This window comes from Pleurodeles waltl, chromosome 1_2 (genome assembly GCF_031143425.1).
Source record: "Pleurodeles waltl isolate 20211129_DDA chromosome 1_2, aPleWal1.hap1.20221129, whole genome shotgun sequence".
Classification (NCBI taxonomy): domain Eukaryota; kingdom Metazoa; phylum Chordata; class Amphibia; order Caudata; family Salamandridae; genus Pleurodeles; species Pleurodeles waltl.
The window spans coordinates 1,031,911,915-1,031,926,141 of record NC_090437.1 but is presented as its reverse complement, the minus strand read 5'-3'; the positions used below and the strand labels follow the sequence as shown (position 1 = coordinate 1,031,926,141).

General features: G+C 45.4%; 1 protein-coding gene across 1 annotated transcript in view; it reads right to left on the bottom strand.

Annotated features, from left to right (window-relative positions):
- Positions 1-7,296, bottom strand: part of RELL1 (RELT like 1) — a 142,086-nt gene extending 134,790 nt beyond the window's left edge. The window contains exon 1 of the mRNA XM_069202120.1: positions 7,148-7,296. Coding sequence (XP_069058221.1) covers positions 7,148-7,184 — 37 coding nt within the window. The 5' untranslated portion in view covers positions 7,185-7,296. The remainder of the gene's footprint in view (positions 1-7,147) is intronic.
- Between the last annotated feature and the right edge of the window lie 6,931 nt (positions 7,297-14,227).

The window sequence follows — 14,227 nt, the reverse complement described above, 5'->3', positions numbered from 1 at the left end:
GTCCCTATGTTTGGTTGAGAATTCTTAAGTCACACCTCAACGTCTGACAACGAACTATGCAGAGCTGCGGAAAGTATCAGCCAATGTTGGGATCCTTCTCCTTTGCTGCCAAGCTCTTGTCTTTAAGCAGCCACAATAAATCCCCCATGTGAATTACCCCCATTTTGTTGCCCTCAGTCCACATTCAGGGCACTGCAGTTCACCTGTCTAACCTGCCCCCAGTAACAACTAGAAATGTGTGGAGTCGTGACAGGACCTGACTAGCAGCATGCACATATGCAACATTATCATGGCATTAATCAGATTCAAAATGCTCTGCTCTCTGTCTGGTGGTCCAGGACCTGCAAGGGACCACAGTAGGCATAGCTCAGAGACTCGTCACTACTTCTTCTTTAATATTCCATATATGATTTCATCTTAAAATTATGCTTCCTAATCGACTGCAGCTTATTACCAGTCCATTTCTCCAACTTATTTACAGTCTGTGCAAAGAACAAGGTAATATAGCACACAAAAAGCATGGCGACCCTGTAAATCACTTCATCTGGGGTGCCTGCCTTGGTAGTCACACAATGCAGGGGGGTTATCTTCTGGGTAGGTTTGCCTTTGGAACCCCCGCATGAGAAGCTGGTAGTTCTTTTGTTGTTTTCACTCACTGAAAGCTACAACTGGCAACAGTACTATTGCTTAGGAGATGGCCATAGCTACAGGAGTACCTACAAAGAGGAAGAGGCATGATGATGTAATTATAACATTATTTTACTTTAAGTATTTAAACAGTAGTGCTTTTCAAAAACACCAAATAAAATAAAATTGTTGTTATTTTAAACCACGATGTATTCTAGAGGGCCTGTGAATGGAGTATGTATGAAAACAACTTTTGGACTTCAGTCAACTATTTTGCAAAGTTTACAAAGTCTGGGAAAGCAACAATGGGATTATGGTTAAGTCAAAGTTTCACTGGAAAAAAAACATTTTTGATTACTTAACTTTAGCATGAATCCATGAATCTGCACAAACTTTCCATGCTGTACCCAAACTATATGGACTTTTTTGGTGAAGTGTCATGCAGACCCATTGGGGGGCTAAACAAAGTCACAGCAACATTTGTTGTTTTAACTCCCATTTGAATTTTTCTTTTCAATACAGAAAAAAAGTGCAATGGCATTGTTGTAAATCCTTAGAGTAGTTTTCAAGGACTGAAAGTTTCTTCGGGGGGCTTGAAAGTACACTAAAATCAAAACAAAAATAAATCTGATTGAAAGAGGAAGCTTTTTCTTCAGTCATCCATTTCAGGTCTGCAGAACTACAGTAAGATGTGGCTTTGCACCTGGAAAAGAATGTACTCATTCAGAGGTTTTGAAGTGACTAAATCTACTGCAGGATGGGTTTCCAGGGATGGAATGCCATTTGAGTTAGTTCTTACCATCTGAGGTTGTGGAATACCAACACATATGTTGGTTTACACATACAAAATGTACTTAGCACTTGCACTTAACTCACATCCGGCACTGATCGGACAGGACCCACAACAGTCTTGAGGTGAGATATATACAGTCGCGTGTACGTAACAAACACTGGTAGCTACAAGCTAGACTAGGTAATAGAACCTTATATTCCCCTAGGCAGCTGATTGCCCATTCCCCATTGTATAGTATATTATGAGAGAAGGTAGCTACTCAGAGGTAACGCAATGGGGTGTGCTTCAAATGTTTTTTCCCCCTAATGAGTACTTTTGTGAAGGACTGACTGCCAGCACAGGTGAGCCAGTCACAGAGTCACAGAAACCCCGGGTACAATACCTTGGAAAACAATGAGGAAAAAACACGCTGCACGGAGTCTGGGAGGTGAGGAGTCACTGAAGCCGGTGAGGCATCAGTTCCTTACTGCTACCGGGTAGGTGAGGCATTGGTTCCTTACTTCTAGGAATGGGAGGTGAGGCGTCAATTCCTTACAGTTGCAGGGGAGGTGATGTAGCGTTGGTGGTGAGGTGTTGGTTCTTTACGACAAGGCAGGGTTGATTAATCCAGCAGGTCAAGATGCAAAGCATTGACTTTGCGATGTTGCAATCACACCACGGGGCCAAAGGTGCTGCGGAGGAGTTGGTGTCACAGACGTCGGTGGCATGGCCTCAGGACTCATGCTGTGATGGGACTTCGGAGGCGCTGTGGCAGCGGCGAGCCTGTGTTACAGGTCATGGTCACTGCACGCAGCAGGGACCATAGCTCCGGTGCAGGCAGCAGCGAGGAGTCAGACAGCGTTGCAGGTTCCGAAGTCACTCTGGAGTCGATGTATTTAGTTTCTTCTTGGTTACACCAGAGCTCAATTCCAAGGGCCCGGGAACTGGATTTGGTACCACGTGGCAAGTCAGGACTCCTAGCAAGAGAGCCCAGGAGCTTATAGGCGAAGTCTTTGATGTCCCTGAGACATCTTAACAGGAGGCAAGCTCAGTTCAAGCCCTTGGAGAACCTTGGAAAGCAGGATGTAGAAAACAAAGTCCAATCCTTTCACTTCCAGGACATCAGCAGCAGGTCAGCACAACAAAGAAACAGGCAGAGTGGAAGTCCCTCCTATAGCATCCAGCTCTTCTTCCTGGACAAATGTCCTCAGTCCAAAAGTATTCTAAGTGGTGTCAGAGGTCCAGTATTTATACCCATATCTGTCTTTGAAGTAGGTAAACTTCAAAGAGAAGTCTTTGTATTGCACAACAGCATGCCTTTCCCTGCCCTGGCACCAGACACACTCAAGGGGGTTGGAGACTGCTTTGTGTGAGGACAGGCACAGCCCTACTCAGGTCCCAGCTCCTCCCACCACTCTAACTCAGAAAGACCCATCAGGAAATGCAGGGCACACATCAGCTCCCTCTGTGTGACAATCTACAGTGAATTTACAAACAGCTCAACTGCCATCCTGACCAAGATGTGTATTCCACAGATAGGCAGATGAACGGTTAAGCAAGAAAATGCCCACTTTCTAAAAGTGGTATTTTCAAACTTACAATTTAAAAACCAACTTCACCAAAAGATGTATTTTTAAATTGTGAGTTCAAAGACCCCAAACACCTTATCTGTATCTGTTCCCAATAGGAAATTACACTTGAAATATATTTTAAGGCAATCCCCATGTTACCCTATGGGAGAGTCTTTGCAATAGTGAAAACCGAATTTAGCAGTATTTCACTATCAGGACATGTAAAACACACCAGTATGTGTCCTACCTTTTAAATATATCGCTCCCTGACCACGGGGCTGCCTTGGGCCTACCTTAGGAGTGATTTACATGTAATAAAGGGAAGGTTTGGGCCTGGCAAGTGTGTGCACTTGCCAGGTCAATATGGCAGTTTGAAACTGCCCACACAGACACTGCAGTGGCCTGTCTGAGACATGTTTACATGGCTACTCCTGTGGGTGGCACAATAGGTGCTGTGGGCCCACTACTAGCATTTGATTTCCAGGTCCTGGGCACACATGGTGCACTATACTAGAGACTTACTTGTAAATCAAATATGCCAATCATGGATAATTCAATAACAAATACATCTTAAATAGAGAGCATATGCACTTTAGCAGTGGTTAGCAGTTAGCAGTGTTAATTGCCCCGAGTCCTAAAGCCAACAAAAACAGGTCAGAACAAATAGGAGAAAGAAGGCAAAAGGTTTGGGGATAACCCAGCAAAAAGGGCCAGATCCAACACCACTTATGCCGACTGGTTTTCTTTGCCTGTATTTGAACTCCCAGAATGACTCTTTCATCAATATTTTATCAAGGTCTACACTCCCATGAATGAACTGTAATGTGACTGTTGATTACTAAGTATTGCACCCAATGGATTCCACTTCTTTGACTGTACCATCTATGAAGATGCAGCTATTTATTCTTGTTGTAATAGTTTTAACTTTGAAATTATAGATGAATTTAAAAAAAATGCTGTCTTGAGTAGAATGTCAGTGACAACATACTGATATAGTCGACCATGCTGGAGGAACACCATGCTCGACTCCATGCCATCCTGAAAAGGCTGGCAGACCAGGGGCTGGACCTGCACTGATGCAAGTGCTTGTTTTTCAAGACATCCATTGAGTTCTTCTGATATGTGTTATCCAAAGAAGGCCTGGGAGCAGATTTAAAGAAGGCAAAAGCCACCCAGACATCTCCAACACCTTAGAGCACAACACAGGGGAGAATTTTCTTGGGCATGGCCAAATAATGCGGGTGCTTCATACTGAGCCTAGCCACCTTATCAGAACCCCTCTGAGCCCTCACTCGGATAAACGCTAATGCAAGAAAAAAGCCATGTAAAGCGGGTTCCCATCAACTTTACGAGTAGAGCCCTAACAAGTACTGAAATCCGCTATGTGAAGACAGAGTCAAGCGCTAACAATCTGATGGTGTTGTCACCAGTTCTTCCATTAACTCTACGGGAGGGACTTCTGAATGGTCACTGATCACACTAATAGCAGGAACATCCTTCCAATCACCAGTGTGGATTGAAAGATGGGAAGTGCAACTGGAGTTGTACATCTTTGGTGTTGCCTATCTAAAAAAAAAAAAAAATTATGAGAGGCCAATGGGGCCGCAGGGGTGGCCTTCTGAAAGGAGATACACCCCTGGCGTTGTTCGGGCAGGGGGGAGCGGGCCAGGAGTAGTTAGTGATGGATTGTTTGGTTTTTAAGTGGAGAGAACCTTCAGGGACAACTGGCAACTCCAGGGACAGGTAGGTGTGCTGCGGTGAGGCATGGTAGGGGATTTTGTTACCTCCCTCCCTTAATTACCCGCTTCTTGCCATTACAGCGTTTTTTGGCAGGCTTGCTTTATTGGTGTCCAGTTTAAGGTTCAGTTTGGCTTGTCACTTAAAGCAGGTGACAGTCACACTAGACCAGAAGGGTTGGGGCTTTACAGGGGGTCTCTAGCAGAAGGAGGCCAGGAGAGTGAAGCTGGGGTCAGGTGTAAAAGGACAGTGAATGGAATTAAAGGGGGAATAGGGTGAATGCAGGAATCATGGGAGAGATTTTGTATACGTTGTGGGGTTTTAAGGGTGGGGGGATAGGTTGACTCATTCTATTAGTGAGGTGGGGTTGGGTGATGTTAATTTATATAAAGTTCAACTGAAAACTTTTCTAATAAAGTGGCTTTTTTCCCCTCAGTTTTACTGCGATTCTGCTCCCTCTTGCCCAATCCTGATACACTGCCATGAGGCGTGAATTGTGCCTTAATTTGCAGCACAACAGCCTACCTCAAAGCCATGACCAGTCCTAGGGCCCGAAGACCTTTGTTTTCACAGTACGTTCAGGATATATGTTGTCATTTTATTGCTTCTGTTTTATAACTACTCTAACATGGTAATGGGCAAGGCTTTAAGTGGGTTGGGTCCTACCGGTGCTGAACACCGGCAGTTCTAAGAAGCAGGTTGCTGAGAAGGGTCCCTATCGGGCTCTTGTATTTTCCCCACACACAAATCTTAACTCTGCAACAGTATCAAACTTCACTGCCTTTGATATAATTTCAGAGACTCGTTTTAGTACTTTCACAGTGTCATTTCAGAACCCAAGCGTTTTTAATCTGATATACAACAGAGCCGTTCTTGCTTATTTATTTTATGTAACTAAAACAACAATTGACACACGCAATAGTCCTGGCTTGTTGTAGGTGTAAAGTTGCTTGTCGTATTATATATTTGGATGCAGTGACAGAAAGAAGAAGGAAAATACCAGTCAGGGGCACAACATGCACAGATTTTTAGTTAACTTGTTTTTAAGCCACGCCCGCAATTACATTGGCCACGCCCCTTCGAGAGCCACTCTCTCAAGTTTTTTCATCCCACTTATAAAGCCCTGTTAATGGGGCCTGAGAGTTAACGTTTTAGCCTGTTGTTTACAATAAATATTGGTTTTGTGCTACTGTATGGCATTGCCTCGTCTGTGTGTTGCAAACATTTTGACAAGTATTTGCTTGAACGGAAATCTTCAAAATTATAAACAGCAAACAAAACAGGCTCCCAAAACATACAAAACTAATCTTGAACATGACAGTTCCTTTATATATAACAAAAAAATACAGCAACACTGATAGCTGAATTAAGGGTTTGGTTTAGGCCAGAGGTCTTCCAACTGGGGGACAGACCCCTTAGGGGGGCCTCAAGTGATCCCAGGGGGGGCACCAGACTTTAGCCAAAAGAAGCATTATACATAACAGGCCTTTGTTTTAAGCAGAAGCCTGTTGTTGCAATTTTAAAAAGGTAACAGTACTTAACTGCAATATTTAAATAGGTCTAGACATATTTAAACTTTGCCATCTTTGTAAAAAAAAATTGAAAAATTCTGAGTGGGACCCAATGATTTTTATTTTTCAAATGGGAGGCGCGGCATTAAAAAGTTTGTAGACCACTGGTTTAGGCAAACCCACACTGACAACGAAGCGCCAACTTCTTGAAACAGCATAGGTGGGGGTTCCTGCGTTTGAGGGAGACATCACAAAAGCACACCAGGAAACTCCCTGTTTGCACCTCGCCACAGAGGGGCGTTCTCTTGCTCCTCTAATAGACAGTGACCGCAAAGGCATGCAAAGTAAAAAACCAAAGCGGAGTGCAGGTTATGTCTCAAATGAGCTGAGTTGCAGACGTCGGAAGAGACTGCATAGGCTGCACACATCACGCGATTCTTCACAACTTACAGGGAGCATTTCGCGCGTCACCGCTCCTGTGTCCTGGCAGTACACAGACGAGGACAGAGTTTGTGTTCCCTGCTATAAGGTCAAGGGGCGTTACAGGAAGGGCAAGACACACTCAGGAAGACGCTGGAGCGGCGCAGCAGCAGTGGAGGGGGAGGCGGGAGTCTGGGTTGCAGTTTAGTCTCTATTCCTGAGTCGGCGGAACTCCCACGTTCCGTCCGGGATACACATTCACATCCAGCCCCTAGCATATTACAAGAGGAGCTTTATCACCTTCCTGGCTCTCGATGAACACTCAACAGTTCCTTCCCTACGACGCCAACGCAACTAGAGTTTAAACTGCACGAGCCAAGCACCCCGCATCTTCACGAGGGCACGCCCCTAGTACACCCCACACGTACACACATACACTCCTGTCTTGCGCAGTGACCTACGCACCAGCAAACCTCGCTCACGTAGCTGCGATAGCGAGCTGCACGCACCTGATGGATTCATCCCGCCAGAGGTATTGCTCTGCATCAGTAGTCCCTTAGTTCAAGCCTGCTTGATAACCGACAAAGACGGCAGACAGAACTGCACTTCTCGACACCGCCCAGGGCCCAGCCCCTTTTCCCAAGGTCTCCGCCTATACGGCCTGTAATGTGAGCGCTGCGTGGATGCACGCGGGCCTGCCTCCTAGGACTTGAGCACACTCAGGCAATGCAGGATGCAGTCTGTTGGACTCGGTGCACCCTCATGAACTAGCAGCCTCCGCGGTTTAAAAAAATACTTAATACTAGTGCCAGCACTCTTACAGGTGAGCAATAGGGCGGCGAGCTAAAATAGAGCCTCTTCCAGGATCACAGTCAGTGCCCTTTTACACTTCCGAATGCAGTATTAAAATATATAACCTTTTACAGATAAAATCCCAAACGGTAATATTTTGCTTGGAAATTTTCTTTGGAAACTGATGTTTAGTTATTGTGTGTGGGGGGCGAGTATTCACGCTACAGACCCCAAGCCTAAAATAGCTTTGTTTTAGCAGTCTAAACCAAAGTTGCCTAAAGGGCCAAAGGCCCCTCTCCTCCTCTATATGCATACGAATGTCTGAATCTGAGGTTCACTTTGCTTGTGTCTCAATGAGAACTATAACAATAGAACAATCTGGAGTGCTCCAGACCTCTTTGTTTTTGCTGTTTAATATTTTTAATTGCTGTCACTGAGGGTTGAACTTCTAAATTTGTCAGGGAACGCTAGTGATATCAATATAAAAATATTACCGCCATTACTTTGTTTTGCTTTTGTGAGAAAGTCACCCTTTTATCATGTTCACCCCAAAATGTCTGACTGATACTGATGGTAACTGACCCTGTTGGTGCCCTGAGCTCTGCTTAACAGGCCCAGGGCTCTGAATAAAAGGTATATGGCCAAACGCATACCTAAGAAAGCCAGCTGGTTCACCACCGAACTCCAAGAATCAAAGCGTACCTGCAGATGTTTAGAGAAAAAATGAAGGAACAGCCAATCCAGCGATGACCTCCCCTCATTCAGAGGTGCAACCGCCGCCCACCAATGCAAAATCAAGAACGCATTCACCCGTCACAGAACCTCTGCAACAAACTCGCCTTTTTATTCCAACACAAGATCCAGACCAGCTACGACAGTTTCCTCCCGGAAAATCCTGGCATCGAAACCTGCGACCGACCCACCCGCCAAGACCATCCACGACTGGTCCATGCTCACCACCGTGGAAACAGCCAACATCATGAACAGTACCCACTCTAGAGCCCCTTGGAACCTGTGCCCGCACCACATATACATCAGAGCCAGCGCATCCATCGCTCCCGAGCACCGTAGCACAATCAGCTGCTCCACCTTCCCCGAGGACTGAAAACATGCCGAAATATGCCCTCTCCTGAAGAAACGTTCAGCAGACCCATCAGAACTAAAGAATTTCCTGGCCATCTTGCTGCTACCCTACCCCGCCAAAGTACTAGAGAAAGCAATCAAGGCACAACTATTCATCAAGGCCAACAACTCCCTGGACAGCTCCCAGTCTGGCTTCCGCAGCAACCACAGCACGGAGACAGCACTCCTGGCAGCCACTGACAACATCTGATTACTCCTAGACCGCGGCCACACCGCAGCAGTCACACTCCTCGACCTCTCAGCAGCTTATGACACGGTCTCCCACAGTTCTCTACGCACCAGACTCCACGACATAGGAATCCGCGGAAGAGCCCTGAAATGGGTCCACCCCTTCCTCTCCGGGAGAACGCAGAGGGCAGACTCCCGCCCTACACTTCCAGACCCACAGGAGTCAACTGCGGAGTTCCCCAAGGATCCTCACTGAGTCCCACCCTGTTCAATGGTCCCTCTTGCTGCTGTCGCCAGAAGCCACTGTATGAACCTCGTGCCATAAGCCAATGACACACAACTCATAATTTCCCTCACTGAAGACCCAGACATGGCCAAAAGGAACTTTCATGCAGGGATGTGAGCCATCGCCACCTGGATGAGAGAAAGCTGCCTCAAGCTCAACTCCGACAAGATGGAGCTCATCATCTTGTGAAACGCCACCTCCGCTTGGGACCACTCCTGGTGGCCCACATCCCTCAGCGCCACCCTCCCCCGCGCCGACTGAGCACGCCAGCAACTTAGGAATCATCCTTGACTCCTCCCTATCCATCACCTGCCAGGTAAACTCTGTCGCCTCCTCCTGCTGGCACACACTCTGCAAACTTCGGAAGATCTTCAGATGGGTCCCAGCAGACTGTCACAGGACAGTCTCCCACGCCTTAGTCATGAACAAACTCAGCTACGGCAGCGCCCTCTATGCCGGCACCTCAACTAGGAACATTAAAAAAATTCATCCAGAACGCCTCTGCCAGACCCATTCTGGACCTCCCTTGCTGATAACACATCCCCCAACACCTGAGGACCCTCCACTGGCTACCGATGGAGCAGCGAATCACCTTCAAGCTTCTCACCCACACGTACAAGGCTATACACAACGCAGGGCCAGTCTACCTGAACCACCACATCTCCTTCCACACCCCCACCAGATCCATGTGCTCCACCCAGATTGCCCTGGCCACAGCCCCTCGCATCCACCAAACCACTCCTGGAGGACGATTTTTCACCTACACTGCAGAAAAAGCTGGAACAACCTCCCCCTACACCTTACACAAAGCCTGTTGCTCACCATCTTCAGGAAGATTCTCAATACGTGGCTCTTCGGATGAGGCCCTTCCCCCCAGCGCCTCACGGGTGAATAGCAGTGCTTTACAAATATTGATTGATAATGTTACAATTGGCAATGACAGACCCTATAAGTCCCTAGTAGGTAGTAGGGCAAGGGGATTCAAGCTACCTATAAGTCCTCAGTATATAATAGGGCATGGAAGTTTAGAGGCACAGTACATTTCCTGCACTGGAGGGTGCACTGCTGTGGGCCTGCTGTCATTTTTAAAGGCAGCCCTGCTTTGCAGACTGTCTTTAAAATGTATGCAAATTAGACTTTGGAATTAAATGTAGTGTTAATCTACTTTATTTTTACATATGTCACCCACAATGTCTCCCCAGGTGCTGCAGGGTTAGGAAGCCTTGTAACTAAAAGCAGGGACCTTATAAAATATGTTTTATATGCCCTGGTGAGGTATAAACTGCACCTTTTCATTTCCCCCCATTGTAGAAAGTCAGCTCCCTGGGCTATAATGAGAATATAATTATTAAGCCTATCTATGGCGAAGAAAAACATAAAAATGTCATAAGTGGACTCGAATGGTTATGATAAATCCAACAATCTTCCATTGTTGAATTTATCAATACATACAGAAAATAAGTTATAAGACTTTCTTCTCTGTAAGCCAAATTCAAGCCTACTAGTGGCCTCTCCTGATTGGTTAGCCCTAACAGGATTAGGCAGGATGCTATGATTAGGTGTTATGTGGCCTGCTCTAAGCAGGAGTTATTTGGTAGTGGAGGGAGGCAGATGGTGCAGTCAGGCCAGGAAGGGAGCTTGGTGAAGCAAGATGAGGCTTCAAAAGAATACCAGTCAGAAAGGAGTGCAACTAGGCCTGCCCTCTCACCCTGTACCCCACAGATAGCTTAAGAGTGAAATGTGCAGATGTCGAGGGGACGAGTTGATGGAAAATGGAAATTAGGTACACTGAGAGGCCGGGGTTAGCCCGGTCCTGCTCCTCTGGAGAAAAATTATCCATCTTGGAATGCTAAAGGGCAGTGCTTTATGGCACAAGAAGATGCCACGCTTTGGAAGAAGTTGTCATACGTCTGGGTTATACCCTGCAGGTGATTGGATAAGAATCCCCAGTGACTGTCCCCCAAGATGATTGAATATTAGTGGCTGATTTGCATTAGAATTCAGATCTGCTGCCTGAAACCACAAGAAGAAGGAGGACTGCTCTTCTGTAACCCTGGTCCGCAACCCAGAGGACAACACTTTGAAATGCTGCTCCTGTTCTGTTGGACACTGGAAGAACCGCCCAAAGGACTTTGCCTTGCTTCAAAAAGGATTCCGGAGTGGCCTCCCTGAAAGCAACAGGATAAAAGAGTTTCCCTGTACCAACTTCCACAAAAATCCCTAGCCTGGAGTACGCCTAGAGGACTTGCAAGAATTTGGCCATGTGCATTGTGGGAGTTGGAGTCCCAATGACCCAAGGAGCAACTCAGAGATTCTGGAACCTTAGATTGGGGTTGTGGATCACTTTTCTGCATCAGACTTTCACAAACGTCCCCACTCTGGCATGCGTCCAGTGGACTTGCAAGGATTTGGCCCGGTGCATTGTGGGAATTGTAGTCCCAATGATACAAGGTGCAAATCAGATTTTCTGGAACCTTGGATTGGGGTTGTGGATCACTTTTCTGCATCAGACTTCCACAAAGGTCCCCACTCTAGAGTGTGTCAAGTGGACTTGCAAGGATTTGGCCAGGTGCATTATGAGAATTGTAGTCCCAATCACCCAAGGAGCAACTCTGAGATTCTGGAACCTTGAATTGGGGGTTGCTATTGGCTTCTAAGCGATAGTTACTTTTAATCTTAAAAAAAATAATATCTCCGGTTCCCTATATTGTATTTTTGTTTTGGTGTCATTGTAAAGATAAAAATATTTACTGTTTTTATAAATTAGTGTGGGATTTTTATTGTGTCTTACGTATTTACTGTATTGTTGTATTTAAATGCTTTACATACCTGTCTCCTAAGGAAGCCCGACTGCTCATTGCCTAACTACCAGGGGTTGAGCCAGGGGCTACTTTGTGGGACCTTGACTGGGCACAACCCTGTGTTGGGCGTGTACTGCCAGTGGGAGGTGTGTTCTTACCTCTACCAGTACTCAGCCTCTAACAGCGATGTACTTTTTTTCTCCAACACCCTGGCTACAATTACAAGAATTAGTTGCAAAGTGGGAAAAATATCTCCTGTTTATAACCACTGTCCGCATTATCATAAGCAAGTCCAAGGAGTCAATTTGGGCTGATTGGGGTCTTCGCATTCCTATGCCTATATGTCACCCCCCTACTTTAGAAAATTGATCCAAGCTCCCATAGGGCATATTGTGCCTCCAATTCTATTGAAACAAATCTTTGTGCCTTTCCCAACATGATCAGTCTTTTATCTCGCCAGAAAAATAGTCAGTACAGATTCTGAATACTTCACATGTTCCACTTCCATACCCCCACTCACAACTGTACCTAACAGCTTGGACATCCTGAAAGCCCCCAGAAATTCCCCTACATCATGAACAACTTGAATAATGCCACCTCAACACTATAATTATAATATTGTGACAATCCTCCAACTAACAGCATCAAACATTGTATAGTGATAGGTTCCCAGACTACCCTCCTCCTCCTACACTCTTTAGCCCAACCTGCCAACCACTCTTGCAGATGGCTCATATCCCCAAAAACACTTACCATAAACCTTTCCCTGGCTAATGTCCAGGCAATAGTTGTAGACAATACTTTTTTGTCAATGTTAAACATAATCAAAATGAACTACATAATCCTGCATCTTTGTCATACCTACATCATCGTAAGTCCTCCACCGAACCCCACTGAGCAAAAACTCATCCCAAGCTCTTCTGTATGCCGTCCCTGTACTTAATGCAATGGAGTTCTCAACTAACTCCATAACTCTCACTCTGCTAATTCCGACACTTCTTGTGGCACTTGAGTCTTTAATAAGTCTGCTTTGGGCGCGATACCATGAAATCTCTGTCATTGCGAATGAGATAAAGCATCCACATTGTTATTATCAGTTCATGAGACATGTCTTGCTCTAAAAGCTATATTAAACATCAAGCAACCCAACATGAATCTCTGTAACTGCTTTAAGAGTCTCCTGTCCTTTGGCCATTCTTTTGTCAACATTAAATGTAACAGTCTTGTTTGCTAAAAACTTGCTCCGAACGAATAAAGCCACGAGCAGTGGAAAAAAACAAAAAATGCAATACTGTGCCGTTCTTTTTTTCCAGTGTTCTGGCCATTTCTCCGCACACCACTTGGCTTCCCAAAAAATACCAAATCCATTCGATCCAGCAGCATTTGAGTAAATTTATACCATCCAATAAACATCATCTTCCAGAGACCATAAAGACACACCGTTAAAACTTTGAAGAAACATCAACCAAACTTCCAAATCTGATGTAATGTCATCAGTGTCTCTAATCCTGTGATGCAGCAACTGCATGCCAGACATTGCAAAACCCAGCCACCTGCAAAAGGCATTCCCAGCTCTCACCACCTTACAGGCAAAATTAAAATGTCAGCAATTGCTGTATTTATCTCAACTAACTCTTTTGTTGTTACCGCTCCTTCCAACAACTGCAACAGTTCTCAAACTTTTTGCTGCGGCACTCTGGCCTACATCTTTTTAGTGTCCAATTCAGTGCCCAGGAAAACAAACCTGACAAGTACTAAGACCTTTGTTTTCTCAGGAGCTAGCTAGAGGAATTCCTAATTCATATACTATCACCTGAAATTGCTGCAAAACAGTTTGACAAGCACCTGTCCCAGCTGCCCTGAGAAACAGAAAATCATCCAGGTAATGTGTAATCCATTTGTGACCTGTTCTGAAAGTGAAGCACCAGTGTAGAAAGGAACTAAATGTTTCAAACAGCTTGCATGAAACAGAACAACCCATAAGAAGAACTTTATCCCCATACAAGGAGTTCTGAAATTGAATGTATAACGGAAAAATCATCAGGATGAACCGGAAGCAAACGAAAAGCAGATTTGACGTCACATTTTGCTAATTTAGCCCCCACACGTACCTCCCTTACCAGCCAAATAGCTACATTCGATGATGCCAAGTGTACTGCTGCATCCTCTCTAGCAATAAAATCATTAACTGAAGCCCCTTCCGTCCAGGAAAGATGATGAATTAGACTAAAATCACCTGCAGTCTTTTTTTTTGGAACCACATCTGAAGGGGAAATCATCAAGTCCAGTAGTGACCACCGTGTAAAAGGTCCTGCCATCCTCCCTTCTGACACTTCCTTAGCCAATTTATGTTTCACTACTTTTGGCTGTTCCTTTGCTGAATTAAAGTTTTCTGAGGA